Genomic DNA, 21,197 nt, shown 5'->3' with positions numbered 1-21,197 from the left:
CTTGAAGGGTGAAGATGGCGGTGTGAGTGAGGCCAGCAGAGGGACGGAGCTTCAGAATGGCAGCAAGAGCAGTTCAAAAGAAGGATCCCAAGAAGACAACCTCAACGCTCGACCATCAGAGAGTGACGATTTTACATCACACTCCCTGTTCTGTGAGTATCACATTACTCAGCTTGAGGGGAGTGCCAGGCTCTGTCTGAAGAAGAAGCCAGAACTGTCATTTGGTGGCATTCGTTCAATCCGTTTAGTCTTTATGCAATAGTGTGTCCAATCCTTGTTGTTTTACAAAAAATGACTGACCCATTTTGACTTTGGCACATCAGCGCGTGTTTAAGGTGCAACACTAGTGTAATCGTCTGCAAAACAACCATGTGCACATAGATTTTGTGAAAGACAAACCGGTTCGGTTCTGAGACGGAGGTTCCGTTCTGAGACTCCCAATTCAACCATATTTAAAAAATGTCAACATGCAAGTGTAGTACATCATTGGAAAATTTAAAATACAGGATATATTTTTTTCTGAGCAGGAGGGAAATTTTGACACCCTAAAAGTAGGTCAAATCATGTGAGGTAAAATTCGAGTTTCTCATTTTAAAAACAAGTTTTGGACATCCGTACTGGTATATATTAAATAACAAACACTTCAGGTCACGTTTTGCAACAGAAATTTTATCCAAATCAACAAAGTGGAGATAATTACCGTAGCTGAAAATAAGCCTATTTGAGGATATCTAAGTGAGTAAAATTTGGCTGATAATTTCCTGTATTTCTCGTAAATTTACATTGAAAACAAGGGAATTTAGCTAGTTTTAAGGAGGTGTGTTTTTGCAGTGTAGCTGCAATAGGAATCTTGATAGTCCTTATTGTCTGAACAGTTTTAATGTGTGAACTTGTTATACTGTACTCCCATTGTGGTTGTTCATTATGTTTTATTAACCCTTAGATGAATAAGTGGGACAAAAATGACCCGGTGAGTAGGCCTGAACGATATATCGTTTAAACATCGCCATCGCGATGTGCACATGTGCAATAGTTCCATCGCAAGGACGTGCGATAGTTTTATTTTTTTTAATCCACAAATATATGTTGCTCCATGCTTTCTCTGTCCTGAGCTGATCGCTTTAGTGACACTCACACAACCTCCCTCTCCCCCTCCCTCCCTCCCTCTCCTAGGTCTTTGTTCCTCTGCGCACTTGCTTATTAAAGTTAACGATGGTTGTGTTTGATCTTGCCACAGAGGCGGGACTTCAGTCACACCGCATCTTTCAGTCGTCGTTTAACTTGTTAAGAAGGTGTTGCATGAAGGAAGCGTGCGCTGGAATGAATGTGTGTGCGTGGAAATGTTGGGGACAGCCGGTGTTCTGACGAATGGGTATGCTTTGTACACCTGTTGTGTTGTGTCAAGGAAATAAACACTAGAAGTGATTTTGCAGCCAAGGTAGATAAACAGAAGCATTAAATAAAGCAAAGCATTTTTCTACTACAGGACATTATTCTTGTTTAAAAATGATTCGATGAGCTGCTCGTGTGGTACATGATTGGAAAGCTTAAAATCTCAACTTTCTGGGGGAAGAAACATTTTTAACAGGAGGGCATTTTTTTAAAAAAAATGTTTTTTAAACAGCAAAACCCTAGCTGGGGGTGAGAGCATGCGAGAGCAGAATTACAGACACCATGACTTTAACGAGATCTTATACTTATCTTGTTTCGATCCAAAAACTCCATGTCGCATGTATCACTGAGTGTCAAGACACAGCTGTGACTGGCCGCAGCTGGATTATTTCATTTTATTTTATGAGTGAAACATGGTACTTTAACAGGGGTCGCAATGCAGAAATCGCAGACATCAAGGAGTGGTCGAGATTTTCTTTTTCATATATTTACCCTTTTAAAAGTTTTTTTCCCCCAATTTTTCTTTTTTCGGATAAGTTATTTATCATCTAACATAGCAGGGAAAATGCGACAGTATCAAAAAATATTATTTAGCGAAAGTTATGTGGTAGATATCCGTGACTTTTTTACAGATGCCATATTTTTCATTGTGACGTGATTTGTTTAAAAATTTAAAATATGCGAGTGAATCATTTTTTAAAGTTAGCCATATACATTTTTTAAAGCATATTTTAGGGGGAAAATTTTGAAAAAAACATGTCTAATATATCTATAATATGTATCTTTTTCCAATGCAAAAAAAAAAAAAATATATATATATATATATATATATATATTTTTTTTTTAATATCGCAATATAATATCGCAATATATTGCAACCCCCAAAAAAATCGCAGCAATAGTTTTTTCTAATATCGTTCAGGCCTACCGGTGAGGTTTTTTTCTTGAAATATCTTCGGATTTAAAAATTGTTATCAATTCATATTTCAGGTATTCCTCCAAAAACCTGTTTTTGATATAATGCCATTCAAATTTTTGATGAACTTTTTGAACATTTGAAGAAATTGTCATTTTTGTAATACTGTACTCCCTTAAGCTTCCACAAGTGGGTTAAAAATGACCCACATGCATTTTCTATGGAATCCAATGGGAATCTTTCATACCTATTAACTTTGGCTGTCAGGAATAAATTTACCGTGGAGCACACAGACTAGGTATGTAAAAAGTGACATCCCTTAAGAAGATTATTTTACACAACAAGAGCTGATACGTGTACTGTAAGTATTATGTCCATATAGTATTTTGTGTGTGTGTCTTTTATGACTCTTTTTATTGTTATTTATCAACAAATTAACCTACTTCATAACTAGCTAGCCAACTAAGGTTAGGTTCATACCGCAGGTCCTAAAGCACAATTCCGATTTTTTGGCATATCTTTTTTTGGGCGGGCCCGTTCAGACTGCCTTTGTCCATTGAGCCTGTTCAAGTATCATACATGCGCACTAATTCACAGTCAGAGATGCGCTGAGCAAACTGGCCCGCATGCGCAGGAGCATCAAACAAATGACCACACATGACGCACACATACGGACAGTTTGCCCCGACACCTCGCCGTGTATTTATTTATACACCTACATATTGATCTATTGAAAACATTACTCTCGTGTTTCTCTAGCCAAAATGTCATAGCTGCTAGATTTACAGCTGAAATGGTCCTACAGATGTTGGATGGTGGAGAGGCAGTGACGGGGTTGGGCTCAAGTGTCCGAAATTTTTGATGATGAGGACCCAGACTATTGTACAGGTGGGAGTGGCAGTTGTCCACCTGGAAATCCAACTGAACAGGATCAATCTGACTCATAAGATTCCACTTATGTGTCCTCTGAAGAAGAAAGTGTCCAAATCATGGCCAACAGAATGAGTTGGTAGGGCTCTTACTAGAGCGAATTACCTCCCACCCAGGGCAGAACACAGAGCCACAATATCCTCAGAAATGAATGCGTGTCTACTCAGACACATGAAAAATTAGAGGGAACATTGCTTGTATACACAACGTTTATATGGATAGCACAAATTGCTTGAGCTACTAGCCTTAGCATAGGCTGGCTTCTATAACACAACAACAATTTAAGATGTTTTGTACATACAGCTTTTCTCCACAGAAATATACATATGCTGCATATTCATGTTATAATGAACATAAAATACTTACAGACACATATTTCCATGGCAGAAACGTAACAGAAAGCATTCACGAGTGTCAATGGTACCGCAAGACACCAGACTGTGTAAGTCATGGGTGTTCAAACCTGTCCTCAAGGGCCGTTGTGGGTCCTGGTTTTTGTTACTACCAATCGAGCACAGACAGTTTAACCAATGAAGTTTGTGCTGAAACAAACAGCACCTGACTGCAATCAACCGATTACACTTGTGAGACACCAGATTGGTGAAAAGATGTCCTCTTTTTTGGTAGGAATGAAATCCAGCACCCACTGTGGCCCCATGTGGAATAGTTTGGACACCACTGGTGTAAGTGAATGAGCTTGTGAGCCAAACTGTGACAAAAAAATAGATGCAGCGAATTATTCTGACGCACTCCAAATGGTCAACCGATTTCCCATACTGGTGCATATAGGCAACACACTGTGACTTCACCTTTCCAACATGATTCTAAACAATTCTTAATAAGAAAATCCATATTTAAAATATGTAGCATTAATATTATCGTATACTACTACATGTACAGTTGTGTAATTAATTATTGAACCCCCACAGTGGATGGTGTTTTTGCAAGTTTGACATTCATTTTTCATCTTGTTTATTATAACATCAAATAATGACATCTCAAATGGAAAAATACAGCTGAAATAACAAAAATATTTTTGGGAATATTCCAATTTATGGCCTTTCTGTGATTACTTCAGTGACAAAATTATTCAACCCCTTAGGTATGTCGAATTTTAGTACTTAGTACAACATCCTTTACAACAATAACATCCTTTAGACATCCTTTAGTTAAGGCTTCAGTGGCAACCTAATTATTGTATATTGTAATGTCCGTAACAAAGCGCCATTGTAAATTGTAATGTCTGCAACAAAGCGCGGCCTCCTTAAGACTGGGGAGCTGTGACGTATGGGCAAGCGAGTTGGGAGAATGGGCGAGATAGCGATCGCATGTCGCGGCAGCCCGCTGTTATTTTGTTATGGTTTTTCTTTATTATTGTTGCCACAATAAAGTGGGTAAGCCAATACCGACTCCTCTCCTTCTTTCCCTCATTAGGGGCATTACAGTATTTTTGATCGGACACAAGAGTGAGTGGTGGACGGGCGTCTTGGACGGAACAGCAAGTGTAAATGAAGTTGCGCCGAGAGGGGTGGCCAAAAATGGAGCTTTGCTCCCCCGCGCTTACGTCAACAATTCATCCAACAGCAGAAGGCCAGGCGTACTTATATTTGTGCTATCAGGCTGTTTCTGAGGACGGATACGTAATCATGGCTGACGAAACGTTGATGAATGCGCTTTTTTTTCCCCAAGTTTCACGAGCTCTGGGACACTCGAAAAATGACTCTGATACCTCTCCTTGCTAAGCTAAGTGGTACCTCAACGTTCGTTAATGTGGAAATGTACTTCACGAACAACAACAAAAACCGTAACTCGGAAAAACTCTTGACACGGGTATTAGAATTTCCCCCTACTCCTTGAAATGGGTCCGTTAACAGAAGGACTATTATTGTTGTGGTAATGTAGTGCTAATAATTTCAATTTCAATTTATTTACACACAGATTCATATTCACAAAGTGTACATCATCTCATAATGCTGAGCTAGGATCATGTGTGAGTCAGGTCTCCTTAAGAAGCTACTCAAAGCTTATAGCCAGGAGCCTGCGTACATTAAGACCATTATTTAAAAAATTATAAGAGCAGAAAGGGTGAATTATCGCATATTATAGTATCCTTATACAATAACATATAGACAAACGATAACATTAAACACGATACACACACACACACACACACACATACTTCCCTAGAGGAGGAGAATTTATAATCTCAATTTGTTGGAATTTGTATATTTACTGATCAGAATACTTTTAGCATCGTTTTAAAGTTGGAGATGGATTTCAACACTTTTAGCTTGTCCTCGGGCTCAGTCCAAATTAAGGCCAAATAACGGGGAAAAAAAGGACTACGACATGTAAGTCGTACCATTGCCACGAGAAAAAGCCCTATTATTACGAAGGGAAACCTAAAAAAAAATCCTAGGGGAAACCCTGGATTTATTTTATTTATTATTTATTAAAACTGTCAAAATTATCGCGTTAACGGGCGTTAATTATTTTTTAAAATTAAATATTTGACGCAATTAACGCAGATGGCCCACTCAGATTTAAATGACAGTACAATGAAACGCTCACTTGTTAATTGTGTTTTATGGAGTTTTGCCGCCCTCTGCTGGCGCTTGGGTGCGACTGATTTTATAGGCTTCAGCACCCATGAGCATTAAGTAATTAATGACATCAACAATGGCGGGCTACTAGTTTATTTTTTGATTGAAAATTTTACAAATTTCATTAAAACGAAAACATTAAGAGGGGTTTTAAAATAAAATTTCTATAAATTGTACTAACATTTTTCTTTTAAGAACTACAAGTCTTTTTATTCATGGATCGCTTTAATAGAATGTTAATAATGTTAATGCCATCTTGTTGATTTATTGTTATAATAAACAAATACAGTCCTTATGTACTGTATGTTGAATGTATATATCCATCTTGTGTCTTTTCTTTCCATTCCAACAGTCATTTACAGAAAAATATGGCATATTTTATAGATGGTTTGAATTGCAATTACTTGTGATTAATTACGATTAATTAATTTTTAAGCTGTAATTAACTCGATTAAAAATTTTAATCGTTTGACAGCCCTATTATTTATACTTCTTTTGGGGACAATGTTGAGTCACTTCCTTTTCAACAGAGGAGGGTAGAGTACACAAAAAATTGACTCAAGTAAGAGTAGCGTTACTTCAAAAATAATATTAATCAAGTAAAATAATCATGTAAAAAAATGTACTCGTGTACAAGTAAAAAAGTATTTGGTGAAAAAAATACTTGTCATGATTAAAATTGTAACTTTGATTTTTTTGTTCTAATCAGTAAATAATAATAAATAAAATTGCCACTGCTTGCACCTGAAGGATGAGGGCGTGTCAATGCACGATGACTAACAGCTAATCGGTGTATCATTGTCATGGGAATGACAGCCCAGAATGCATCTTGTACGCAGGCGTACATACTCAGCCAGTCTAACCTCACGGCCTAGTAGCTGGATAGACGGTCCATAAAATATATCATTTGTCTTCTTGTGTCTTGCAGGTTTAAGCAAATATCTTGGTCCTGACGCTCAACAGCTAAAGAGAGAAGTACAACTTCCAATCAAAAAGGAGGAGGGAGAGCTGCCATACATTAAAGAGGAGGGCGATATCACCGTGTCGACTGGTGAGCCCTTGAATAGCGAGGATGGTCCGAGTGAGGCCAGCAGAGGGACGGAGCCTCCAAGCAGCAGCTCAACAGAAGGATCGCAAGCACACATTTTCATCGCACCATCAGATAGAAATGGCGCCACGTCACACTCACCTTACAAAGATGATGATCAGAAGAAATCTCAACGTGGGAAAACCTTTGCTAATAACTATACTTGTCGTATGCATGTGAGGAGCCACACTGGTGAAAATCCACTTGTCTGCTCAGTTTGTGGTAGAGGATTCACTCAACTTCACCACTTAAAGGGACACACAAGAACTCACACTGGTGAAAAACCTTTTTCCTGCTCAGTTTGTGGTCAAAGATTCAGTGACAAGCTCACCTTGAAACGACACACAAGGACCCACACTGGCGAAAAACCTTTTGCCTGCTCAGCTTGTGGTCGAGGTTTTGCTGCAAAGCATACCTTACAAATACACATAAGAACGCACACCGGGGAAAAACCTTTTTCCTGCTTAGTTTGTGGTAAAAGATTCGCCCAGAAGGAATACTTAACAAAACACACAAGAACCCATACTGGTGAAAAACCTTTTTCCTGCTCAATTTGTGGCCAAAGATTAAGTCAAAAGAGCAGCTTCAACAAACACCTAAGAATCCACACTGGTGAAAAACCTTTTTCCTGCTCAGTTTGTGGTCAAGGATTCAGTCATAAGAGTGGCTTAAAAGTACACACAACAACCCACACTGGTGAAAAACCTTATTCCTGCTCAGTTTGTGGTCAAAGATTCCGTGACAAGCTCACCTTGAAACGACACACAAGAACCCATACTGGCGAAAAACCTTTTGCCTGCTCAGTTTGTGGTCAAGGATTCGCTCAGAAGCAAAACTTAAAAAGTCACGAACGAACCCACACTGATGAAAAACCTTTTTCCTGCTCAGATTGTGGTCAAGGATTCAGTCATAAGAGTGCCTTAAAAGTACACACAAGAACCCACACTGGCGAAAAACCTTTTTCCTGCTCAGTTTGTGGAAAAAGATTCACTAACAAGAGTGACTTAAACACACACACAAGAACCCACACTGGTGAAAAACCTTATTCCTGCTCAGATTGTGGTAAAAAATTCTCTCACAAGAACGCCTTAAAAAGTCACACAAGAACTCACACAGGTGAAAAGCCTTTTTCCTGCTCAGTTTGTGGAAAAAGATTCACACAGAAGAGCAACTTAGACAGACACACAACAACCCACAATGGCCAAAAGCCTTTTTCCTGCTCAGATTGTGGGCAAGTGTTCAGTTATAAGAGTGCCTTAAAAGAACATACAAGAACTCACACTGGTGAAAAACGTTTTTCCTGCTCAGTTTGTGGTCAACGATTCACTCGGAAGCAACACTTAAAAGAACACACAAGAACCCACACTGGCGAAAAACCTTTTTCCTGCTCAGTTTGTGGTCAAAAATTCGTTCGCAAGGATCAGATTAAGAGACACGTGTGTATTGGTGTGAGAAGCAGTGGCCAATGACTGTTTTTTGACAATGAGTGAGGTTGTATTATTTACCTGACGTGTTTCGGCGACTACTTCCGCCGTCATCAGAGTTTCACTGATGTTGGTGTGACGCATCATTCATCAGCTGATGGAAGATGAAGGCGGAACTAGTCACCGAAACATGTCAGATAAATGAAACAACATAAAACGCCTTGTCTGGGATAAAAGAAAAATTCAACTAATATATGGACATGTTTGTTGTTATTTCACCTGTTTTTGCTTAGTACATTTCCTCACATGTTCATTCATAGTTCTTTTACCTTCAGTGAGAATTGACAGTGACACTTGACGAGTCTAAATAAATGATGGACAGTAGATAAAATAAATAAGCCTCTTCAACTCTTTCTTTTCTCTTAAAAGTGCCTGTGATGCGATAAAAAAATTAAAAAAAAAAAAAAATCTTAAATAGCGTTATTATTGCACTTTAAATCACATTTTGAGACGATCCGACTATTTACAATGATTTGGCAAAGCGTAGATGATGAGAAATGAGTCTTTTACGAGAGTAGTTATTTTAGTGGTTTTCGAATTCAGCTCAATGGAGGAGGAAGCGTTTTTTAGCGATTCTTGTTCAAGTGTGGATCTTTCAAGTGATGTCCATCCAGAGGAAGCCTGTGGCATACAGCCATATATGCTTGTCATCTTGTAATAATCTTCGAGAGCCCTCTGGTATTGCATCAAACACAATAGAATACGAGGTGTAACAAAATTCTTTACATGTAAAAAGTTGACCTTCATTGTTCAATAATTGACTGAGAAAATTTTGTTTTTGACCCATCTTTCAATACATAAAGATTTATTTCGATATTGTATAGCTTGATTGTTCATAATGTAATATCTGTGGAGAAAAATTGTTTATATATCATTGTCCATAACATAAGGAGTTGAGTGTGGAATTTGGCTGATTCAACTTGTACCTTAGAAACGTTGGAATTAGACCTTAAAAGAAATTCAAGACTTCCTACAGATTTAAAGATATGTGTAGTGATGAAATTTCATATTGAGTTGGGATTTTTCATTTATAATTTATTCCATTTCGTTTTAAACAATGTCTCAAAGAAGTAAAGTCTAAAGGGTTAAAGCCTCCTGAAGCTACATTATTTATCTTAACATTGTTTTTTTATGTAATGCATTTTGTTTTTCCAAATGAAATAGAATAAAATCTGTCTATTTTAATACAAAGATCTCCTCACACATAAAGCGTCATCGCTGTAAATATCAACCTGGAATTAACTTCTACTTTAGAGACTAATGATCTACCAGGCTACTCTCTGTAGCCCAGTACTTCTCAAATAGTGGGGCGCGCCAGGGGTGGCGCATGTGACCTCGGGGAACATATCTTTTTAAAAATCTTTTTTTTGCCGTACTAGAATAAAGAGTACTTGCACATCCACTCAGTGGTTGGCAGTGGCACTCTCATTTTCATAGTGCACGCAGTATTTTTGAACTACGCAAGAGGACAGAAAAGAGATATGAAGAGCTGTGCGCCGTTTTCGAAAGCCGTTTTCCGGCCGGACTCACGCAGCGACCCACTGTCTTCTCCGGTTCTCAGGTGTCTGCCCGAGAAGTGCCATTTTCGGATTGGGATCGTCACGACGACCGCCCTCACCTACGGTTCTCCCTCGGCCGCCGAGAATGCGCTTTTTTCGGGCCGTTTGCCTTTTGGCTTTGACTTTTAATACAGTAGGAGATGAGGAAAGACCACTGTTTACTGTGTCTAAAAATGATTATAGCGGACAGCCGGAAATGAAATCAATTAAGACGCCACTTAAAGACATTAGACCTCAATCTCATTGATAAGCCGCTTGATTGTTTTTCAGCTAAAACGTGCCGAATATAGACCCCAATCACCAACGTCACACAATCACGTGATCGGTGTATTGTGCCGCCATATTGTCCGTCATTGTGTGTCCGTATTGTCATTGATTGTAGTTTCTAAAGGTGGATTCACTTGCAAATTATGGGAGCCCCGGTGCTTTCAGACGCTGTAAACTCATTGGATGAGTTGCATAAAAGCCGTTATTTGGAAAAGCTTCGATCGAGCCAGTCGCCAGACCCATATTTGATGCCCAAACCGATGTTTCCTCCGGTCCCGTCCCGTGAGACCACAAAATTTCCAATCATACTCCAGTTTATGTCACGATGAGGCGTCGGGTACCCAAAATCGGCACCGGCCCGAATATAAACCGACATTTGGTCAGCTGAGCGTCACCGTTGTCACGATTGTAAAATGAAACTTGATCGACAGCTGCCCCGCGTGAAATGTCTTCCCTGACGGGAGCGCTTATTTATAACGCTTTATTGACGTGAAAACATCAAATCTTTTCATGGACGCATTACAGTAATGGATTTACGACTGTAAGATCAGTTTTAAATTATTAAATTACACAAAATATTAGTACTGTATTTTAGTAACAAATCGTGGACTAGTCCACATAACCATCTTTGAACAGAAATGTATTAGTCTACAGGTTTTCACGACCATATCCCAATGACAATCATACAGGTATGACATTTATTAGTTCGAGCAGAGTAAAATAATACATATTCACGGTACAAGAAAGTCGTTTCCGTGTGTACGCTCCCGTCAGCGGGGAACATTTCACGCAGGGCGGCTATTTTTCGGCACAACACCTGTTGTTGCGCTCACCTTCTTGCTGCGCGACCGTGGCGAAGAGCTTCGTAATCTCCGTCTAATGTCTACGATCGTGTTGGCATCATATTGATGTTTTCGCCGCTGTCTGACGGCAGTCGACACAAACCAGACCCGGCGGCATGGGCGGGCATTAGGGGGCCGTGCCCGCCCTGAGGGACGGCTGTGCCCGCCCTAGCTCGATTAAACTGTACTGTGTTTTTTTTTTTTTTTTTTTTTTTTTTTTTTTTTAATCTTCCACAAAAACACACACAAGGGGATAATGAACCCTATATTCCAGTGTTTTTCAACCAATTGTGCCGCCGCCGTGAGAGATCGTCAGGTGTGCCGCGAGAAATTATCCAATGTCGCTTTTTTTTAACATCGTCGGGCAAAGTTGCAGTAGAAGGAAGGAATGGGGGAAAAGTTCTCGGTTGTGTGCAGATGAGTCGTGTTGCGTTCATGAACTGCTCGGATTTCTAGGCATGAGCCACCTTGCTCTCCGTAACAATGTGGACCCCAGCACTTCTACTGTTCATTATTTGAGTCGTCAAGTGTCGATATATACAAAAGTATCCTTTCCATTTTATCCATATGTGACGACCGTTAATCCTCCCTCTTTTTTTTTATTCCAACACATTATCGAGGACTGTTAGGTGGGAGATGCCCAGAAATCCGAGCAGTTCTTGAACACAACATGAGCGAATATCTAGCGCCATGGCGCCATACAAGCTTAAACGTCATCTCCAAATGAACGCCCGTCGCTTCAGAACAAGTCGATGGATTATTTTGTGCGCCTTTATGAAAACACAGAGAAATGGGCAACTTTTTTGAGAAAAACTACAAAGGTAAATAAGAACGCCCTGAAAGCCCGTTATTTTGTTGCTAAATCCCAAAAGTCCCAAACTGTGGCAGAGACGTTAATACTACCTGTCTGCAAAGGCATTGTCAGCGAGACGACCAGCCCTGATGTGCTTAAATGCATTGCTCAAGTCCCCTGTCTGATAGTTTTTCAAGCCTAATTGCTAAACGTTTCACATTGAGTAAGTATAAATACTGAGAAATTATTTTATAATTAAATATTCTATACAGAAAGTAATTTTGGAACATTTTGGTGTGGTGTGCCGCGAGATTTTTTCCAACGTAAAAACGTCCCGTGACTCAGAAAAGGTTGAAAAACACTACTCTAGTCATCCTATCTTGATCTGTTGTCATTCAGTTCAACCAATCAGAGCAGCAAATGTAGGCAATTTCTAGCCAATCACAGATAAGGGGGGCAGGCTGAGTAGCAGGCCATTGTGTATTGCGATTGGATAGGGATTGCTCCGGTTACAGAAATGGCGATTGAGCGGCTCCTCTGTTGCTAATTCAAATTGGAATGGACATCCGTGTTTTTTTCAAGAAACTAAAGACGAACTCAAGCCATGACAAAGACGCGGCCGAAAGTCAACATGAAGGGATAGCACTGCCACCTCCTGCAGTTTCATAGACTGACACTATCATCAGAAAATATAACGGGTAAAAACGCCACTGTTACGGCTAAATTTACATTGAAGAAGTGTGCCCCCCCAAAAAAATGTAATGCCCCCCCTGTAATTTCTTTCTGCAGCCGGGTCTGACACAAACGCATCATGGACCGGGATAAACAAACTGTGCTGCTTTCGAGATTTGCCCTTTTAACAATGGGCACACAGCAACTACTAAAATGACCGTTTACCTACTCTGTTACTGCAACCAACCGCCACACATGCCTTCACCATTTTGATTAATAAATGTTAACGATTGTAGGGAAGGTTTTTGGGTTCGTTTACAAGGCGGTGATTCCTTAGACAAGCAGAAAAACACGCAGTAATAGGAGGAATGTACGTAGCGGTAATATGTAAACACGATGAGCTGACGGACAATATGGCAGCAACAGTCAGGGGGGCGGAGTCGTGACGTCATGTGAGTGGGGTCTATATACAGACCCCACTCACATAACGTCACAACCACTCCTCCGCGCCATATTGTCCGTCAGTTTACGCATTACCGCTACGTAAATTCCTCTTATTATGGCGTGTTTTTCTGCTCGTTAAAATTAATAATCAAAATGGTGAAGGCGTGTGTCGTGGTTGGTTGCAGTAACAGAGAAGATAGACGGAGAGACTTGAAGTTCTACCGTATTCCGAGAGACCCGGAGAGGAGAGCGAGATGGACTGCTGCAATTCGACGAGAAAAATGGGCACCAAACGATCACCGCAGATTATGTAGTAGTCATTTTATATCTGGTAAGATGCATTTAATATATATTTAGAGGGTTTTGGGCTGACAACCACAATTAAGATCATTGCGAGGCTAATCGCCGACAACATAGTTTCTAATTCAAGATGCTTATTTCTTCCACCATCATTATTTTTTGAATAATATTTAATCTTGTTCCAAAGTGAAAAGAAGCTGGCCTCGTTTACGGATCATCAGTTAAACGGGTGTCCAAACTTTTTGCAAAGGGGGCCAGATTTGGTGTGGTAAAAATGGTGGGGTGGGGGGGGGGCGACCTTGGCTGATTTACGTAGAACAATATATTTAAACAAATTTTAGCAAGCCCTTCTGTGTGTCACTTTTGCTTTATTATTATTTTTTAATTCATAATTTCAACAATCTCACCTTTGTGGTATTCTCTTTCGACACTCGGGCTCTTGCGATATTAAACTAGCTTCAAGTTGCTTTAATTTTTCGCTGCGTATCTTCCCTGTAATGTTGCCGTACATGTCAGCGTGTCTTGTTTGGTAATATAGCGTCACATCGAACTCTTTGAAAACAGCGACTGTCTCTTTGCAAATGAGGCAGACACAGTTGTTGCGTAGTTTATTGAAGAAATAGTCCAATATCCACCTATCCTTGAAGCGTCAGCCATCGCAGTCAACTTTTTTTTTAATTGATTGTCGCCATTTTAGAAAATTGGAAATAAAGGGTCACACGGAGTAATGTTGCTTAGAGTGCTGCTCTTAAAGTTTTTCAAAGTTTCGTGAGAATAGGCTGAGTTTCTGTGGACAAGATAGTTGTAGATATCTGGGTAGCAAATGTCAGGCAGAGACGGCGAAGACAGCGGGTCGAAAAATATCGATTTAGGCATCAAATATAGATCTGGCGAATGGATCGACCTAAGCTTTTCCACATAACGCCTTTTATGCAACACATCCAATGAGTTTACAGCGTCTGAAAGCACCGCGGCTTCCATGAATTGCACTATAAATTGCACAATAAATTGAGACCATTGAGTATACGGACAATATGGCGGCACAATACAGCAACACGTCATTGTGTGACGTTGGTGAGTGGGGTCTACAGTATCCCAAAACAAAACTTTAAGAGTACCTTTGTTTTATCACCTCGCTGAGAGGGAGGCACTTACTGGCATTACGCCAATCGGAATTGTACTGGGAAAACTGTAATGCCAAATGCTCAGTTTAGTTTGTAATGCTCTTTGGTTCATTGAGTTGGCTCTTGTGTTGAGGTGTCACTATACGGGGTATTGCAAGTTTTATGAATTTTTGTAACATTTTAAGAAAATTTTAACAAATATATTGAAATTTGGAGAAAAAGGTTATTTTTCTTTAAAAATGTTGGTCACAATTTCCAAATTAATAGTTTACAATTTTCAATTTTTGTCTTCCCAGAACATTTTGAATAATGTTGTTTTGGATAAATAAGCTACTTCCATTTCATACTTTCTTTTGCACTTTTACAGAACTTAATTTTGTTTTTGTTTTTTTAGTTTTTGAGTTAAGATTATTTGATTTGCAGGTACCTAAGTGGGCCGGGCACCTATTAAATGACATCAACATTGAATTGTTTTTGCAGCTAACATTTAGTTAATGATCAAAGGAATGGGTCCATAATTTATAAATACTGTGTAATGAAAGAAAGTGTTATTATTTTATGTGTAAGTTTTATTGTTGGTGATGGACAAATTTCAAAGGAAATTCACTTTTATTATTCAGTATTCAGTAGTCAGTAGTATTCAAAAAGCAATGCACCCAACTTTATTATGTACAAACAAATTATAATAGCAACATTTATTATACATCAAAAGACAGGTACAAGTGTGAGGATTACATTTTTACTTCTCCACATAGTCTCCACCTCTCTCAAGAGCTACAATCCACCTATGAAAGAGGGCATGTATACCAGTGTTGTAGAACTCAGCCGGTTGATCTCTAAGCCAGTTCTTGACAGCAGTTTTCACTTAATCGTCATTGCCATGTTGGTTGCCCCGCAGTCCTTCTTTTATTGGACCAAAGAGATGGTAGTCTAATATGGCGGATGTGGAATCACAGTCCATCCAAATGAAGTGATAACTTCCATGGTCCTGATGCTTGTGTGAGGACGTGCATTGTCATGCTGGAGGAGCACATTTGCCATGTGCAAGTTGGGCCGAACACGTCAAATTCTTGCTTTGAGCTTCCTAAGAGTCTCAATGTATACCTCAGAGTTAATGGTTTCCCCCTTCGGCAAAAAATCCACAAGGATTTCACCCTGAGAATCCCAAAAACGGTGGCCATAATTTTGCCAGCTGAATTTTGGGCCTTGAACTTTTTGGTCCTTTGTGAGTTTGGGTGACACCATTCCATTGATCTGCTTCATGGTCTTCAGTACTCTTTTTAAATCGCTGTACCCATCTTTTTACAGTACTATAGTCTATGGTATCATCCTTGTAGACATTTTCCAGCCGGTTGTGAATCCTCAGAGGGGTTTCTCCCTCTGCAACAAGGAATTCGATTACAGCTCTTTGTTTCTGATGAGCTTCAAGAGGGGCAGCCATTTTGGAAGCTAGTTTAAGCTTTAAAAATCTGAAAATAAGAAAAACACATATAACAATCGCAAAAAGGTGTGTCCTATAATGTTTGTGCCAAATATAAACAAGATTGGTAAAATCCTGTACAAGCAACACACTTGAGTGCATTACTTTTTGAATGCCCCTCGTGGAATGGTCCACTTGAACTGCGAAATTATTGTTTTTATGATTTTGATTGGTCTATTGATTTTAAAATCCTGTTTGAAGCAAATTGAAGATGTTAATCTTTTAATTGTAATTTAATTTTTTTTTTTTTTTTTTTAGAAATCTGTGAACTAATGGTGTAAAAACATATTACCGGTATGTGGTGATTTAGACATGCTATGTTTAACATGGCTAAATCATGGGGGGGCTATGTGGGTCCAATTATGATTATGTAATAATTATTAATATATATATATTTTTTTATTATTATTATGAAATAATGAATTTAACGACTGTTAATAAATGTTGTTACACAGTAGTGTAACAATAGTTTTTATTGTGTGTTCTTTGGTGGACTTGTGTTATCAGTTCAACTCAAAAGAACATTTTTTTAGTCCAACAAGAGGTCAGTTATTGCTAAAAACATAGTTTTTTTTTTTTTTTTTTTTTTTTTTTTTTACAAATGGGCTTCATTCATCATTTTTATTTTACATATGGATTTTTTTACAACTAAAATATTGAAACAAGTGAGATAAGTATATATGATTTTGTGTTGATTCACGCATTATTCAGACACTATATATGTAGAAACAGACAAATGTGGTTATAGAAATGTTTCCGAGGTACTTCTGCTTTACTTCCGCATTTCTGCTCACAACTTCTGTTTTACAATATCTCCATCCAAAACAACATTGGAGCTGGAGTAACGTTACTCATCAAAATCATTCAATCCAAAAACAATTTGGAAATCATTAATCCATCTGCCATCATCACAACAGTGGAGGACAACATTTTCATGAAGGCAAGTGTGGAACCAAGCTCGGGCCACCACAAAGACCAGGTGTTTTTGTAGCCATGTTGCCGCTGTGTTATTGAAGTTTTGTTTTTCCTATCCCTGCATTTTCATGTGTCCGGTGCTCAAAAAATACTAAAGCTAAAATCTTGTGCATAAAATGACTTGTTGCCTTTGACATTGTGATTACAATGATTGTAATCATGATTATCTTTAATTTTATTTCCTACACTCTTCTGTACTGCTGTGGCTGCTAGCCTGTTGCTAATCAGTACGTGTAGATGGCACAATTATGTCAACGCATAATTGTTTACAGGTGGAAAATGCTGTTAAGCAAGGGAAGACAAGTTAATGTGCCTCATGACAACACTTACTGTATGTTGATGGACATATATCTAGACTAGGTGCGTTCTAGCCGGGGGCGGCCGAGAGACTGGGGCTGGGAGACAGTGTTTTGGCTCGCGGCGAACTGTCAGCTCGATGCAGAGATCAAACTATTAGCTTTTTAACTGCTGCAACTTTAAGATACACAATTGGAGCTTGAATTACCGAGGACAGTGGGAGAAAGCTCGTCTGGAGGCCGCCTGGGTTCTGCGTAATGTCGAGTGAAAGTTTGGCGAGGCTTTCAAGCCGCTCCGGAGTTCTACTGTCCAATATCACATTCTCGTATGCTATTTTTCTAATAATTTTATAAATTCTGATTTGTTGACCTGTTTTGGACATGCACCAATCATTTTAAATAAAACAAGAAATGGAATCATGTTGTCCCAAATGTTTTCTTGCAATCAATATCTGCAATAAAAAGGAATGACATACAATTTTTGTTGATATGTACATACCTTGTAGTATTTCCTTGTTGCAACAAATGTCAGCCCTTCAGCATTCAGCAAATGTAATATTATTTGTAATTTCACCTCATTTTGATCATTCAAGTGACCGACGTATCAATCTTCACCTCACGTCAACACAGGCTGACAGGTTGTTATAATTTTGTCCACGAACGATCAACGAAGTGATAAGAACAATCATACAATCTTTTAGGTATATCCTTAGGTTTAAATCATATCCTTAACTTCTTGTCTGCAGCTGGTTTCAATTTAAGGCGTATGGCGAGGTAGATCCACACTGGCACATTGTAGTTACTAACTGGTTGCTGATAAAAACATTCCATTTTCAACCATATATTTTCCAGGACAGCACAGAAAGTCTCTGAGTCTCATCTACATTGTGCATTGTCCATTTTTGGAGATTCCATTGGTTTCTCTGCTTTGATTTTGCAGTTTTAACTTTGTCAACACACTTCACACTTCAAACGCAATTCGTGTTGTTCTTTCTCAACCGGACGTTCAGAGCAGAAATTTTCCAAGATGGCGCTGCCCATGTTTTGCTCAGGAAATGTTATTAAGAAACTAAAATGATCATATCTCCGGTTTTCCGTGGTCAATCGGTGCCAAATAAAAACTGGGAGAGAGATTAAAATCTGCGCTGTCGAGTCATGTTGCTCTATGTCAAATACTTATTTTTTTTTAATGGTGCTTTAAAGGCACCACAAGATTGAAAACGCCGGCGTGATCATAGAACGGCAAGTGTTATGTACTTCCTTCATCTAAGTACATGTCAGGCCGAGACTTGAACTGAACAACACTTCTTTATTCAGCGTGCTTCTCCGCTTATGTGGCACTGACACATCACAGAGATTCCTTTTATACTGTTATACCACACCCACAGGAAGTGCACACTATGGCAACAGCAGTGTGACATAAATATGTTACAGCAAGCTTGAGTCTGACTGGTATAATGGAGTCATATGATTATTGTTTCGACATCTCATTGGTGAAACTGGTTGAGCCTGCACTGTTGGGGTCTCTGGCAAAAAAAAAATAGAAAAATAAAGATGGAAAATATAGAGGAAAAATGTAACGACTAGTGTAGTCCAAAGTAGCGGCGTAAGAGTAGCATTTCTTCTTCACAAATCTACTCAAGTAAAAGCAAAAAGTATGGCCTCATAAAACTACTCTTAGAATCTTTTAGGTATATCCTTTTATATCACATCCTTAACTTCTTGTCTGCAGCTGGTTTCATTTAAGGCGTATGGCGAGGTAGATCCACACTGGCGCTTTGAAGCTGAACACTGTTCAAATCATTCCACTTCAAACCATACAGTTGTGGTCAAAAGTTTACATACACTTGTGAAGAACATATTGTCATGGCTCTCTTGAGTTTCCAGTTATTTCTACAACTCTGATTTTTCTCTGATAGTGATTGGAACAGATACTTCTTTGTCACAAAAAACATTCATGAAGTTTGGCTCTTTTATGACTTTATTATGGGTGAACAGAAAAAAGTGATCAAATCTGCTGGGTCAAAAATATACATACAGCAGCGCTAATATTTGGTAACATGTCCCTTGGCCATTTTCACTTCAATTAGGCGCTTTTGGGAGCCATCCACAAGCTTCTGGTTGAATCTTTGACCACTCCTCTTGACAGAATTGGTGCAGTTCAGTTAAATTTGATGGCTTTCTGACATGGACTTGTTTCTTCAGCATTGTCCACAAGTTCTCAATGGGACTTTGGGAAGGCCATTCGAAAACCTTAATTCTAGCCTGATTTAGCCATTCCATTACCACTTTTGATGTGTGTTTGGGCTCATTGTCCTGTTGGAACACCCAACTGCGCCCAAGACCCAATCTTCGGGCTGATGACGTTAGGTTATCTTGAAGAATTTGAAGGTAATCCTCCTTCTTCATTATCCCATTTACTCTCTGTAAAGCACCAGTTCCATTGGCAGAAAAACAGCCCCACAGCATAATACTACCACCACCGTGCTTGACGGTAGGCATGGTGTACTTGGGGTTAAAGGCCTCACCTTTTCTCTTCCAAACATATTTCTGGGCATTGTGGCCAAACAGCTCGATTTTTGTTTTGTCTGACCACAGAACTTTCCTCCAGAAGGTCTTATCTTTGTCCATGTGATCAGCAGCAAACTTCAGTCGAGCCTTAAGGTGCCGCTTTTGGAGCAAGGGCTTCCTTCTTGCACGGCAGCCTCTCAGTCCATGGAGATGCAAAACACGCTTGACTGTGGACACTGACACCTGTGTTCCAGCAGCTTCTAATTCTTGGCAGGTCTGCTTTTTGGTGATTTTCGGTTGAATCATCACCCTCCAGACCAATTTTCTCTCAGCAGCAGGTGATAGCTTGCGTTTTCTTCCTGATCGTGGCAGTGACAAAACAGTGCCATGCACTTTATACTTACAAACAATTGTTTGCACTGTTGCTCTTGGGACCTGCAGCTGCTTTGAAATGGCTCCAAGTGACTTTCCTGACTTGTTCAAGTCAATGATTCGCTTTTTCAGATCCATGCTGAGCTCCTTTGACTTTCCCATTGTAGCGTTTGTGGGCGTTTGCATCCAATGAGCCCTATTTAAATGGCCTCAGAGAAGTCAAAATTGCTAATTCGTGTTGCTCTATGTATATTTTTGACCCAGCAGATTTGATCACTTTTTCTGTTAACCCATAATAAAGTCATAAAAGAACCAAACTTCATGAAAGTTTTTTGTGACAAAGAAGTATCTGTTCCAATCACTCTATTGGAGAAAAATCAGAGTTGTAGTAATAACTGGAAACTCAAGAGAGCCATGACATTATGTTCTTCACAAGTGTATGTAAACTTTTGACCACAACTGTATATATAGGCACTTACAGAGGAGTTCACGCACAGCACAGAAAGTCTCATCTATGCCGTGCTGAATCTATTTTTGGAGATTCCGTGATTTTCTCTGGTTTGATTTTGCAGTTTTAACTTTGTCAACACACTGCTTACTTCAACCGCAATTCATGTTGTTCTTTCTAAACTGGAGGTTCGGAGCAGAAATTTTCCAAGATGGCGCCGCGCGTGTTTCACTCAGAAAACTTGTCTGTTGTGACAAAAAGTCTTTTGCAAGCACATTATCCCAAGATATTCAATTCAATTCAATAAACTTTATTTATCCCTTGGGAGAGTTCCCTCAGGGAAATTAGTTTTCAGTGCCCATATCGCATTTTATAAGTGATCATGGGATTTCATTTGTTATTGTGTTCTCAATATCGTTGAAAGAAACGGTAAAAAGTAACTGTTTTATTAGATAATTAACTGTCATGTAATAGGAATTGATGCAATTGGGATCCACCTGGTGGTAAGATGACCAATATGAATTGGCCAACCAAGTTATAACAAGTTTTATTGCTATCATTTTTATCGTGTTTCCTGTAACACCTAAAGAGTATGTTGACAGGATGAAACCATATTCACTGCAAAGTGAGTAAGTGAACGAACAGGACTGTGTGAGTGGAGGCGCAGAGCCAACGCGCCTTGCAAAAAGTGCCGACTCTTGG

General features: G+C 39.2%; 1 protein-coding gene across 1 annotated transcript in view; it reads left to right on the top strand.

Moving 5' to 3' along the window:
- LOC130927852 (gastrula zinc finger protein XlCGF26.1-like) overlaps window positions 1-9,901 on the top strand; it is a 56,018-nt gene extending 46,117 nt beyond the window's left edge. Inside the window, exons 3-4 of the mRNA XM_057853945.1 lie at window positions 1-152; window positions 6,770-9,901. The exon at window positions 1-152 is cut by the window's left edge and continues 247 nt beyond it. Coding sequence (XP_057709928.1) covers window positions 1-152; window positions 6,770-8,397 — 1,780 coding nt within the window. The 3' untranslated portion in view covers window positions 8,398-9,901. The remainder of the gene's footprint in view (window positions 153-6,769) is intronic.
- The last annotated feature ends 11,296 nt before the right edge of the window (window positions 9,902-21,197 follow it).

This window comes from Corythoichthys intestinalis, chromosome 13 (genome assembly GCF_030265065.1).
Source record: "Corythoichthys intestinalis isolate RoL2023-P3 chromosome 13, ASM3026506v1, whole genome shotgun sequence".
Lineage (NCBI taxonomy): Eukaryota > Metazoa > Chordata > Actinopteri > Syngnathiformes > Syngnathidae > Corythoichthys > Corythoichthys intestinalis.
The sequence above is the reverse complement of the archived record's forward strand: the minus strand, read 5'-3'. Positions and strand labels throughout refer to the sequence as shown.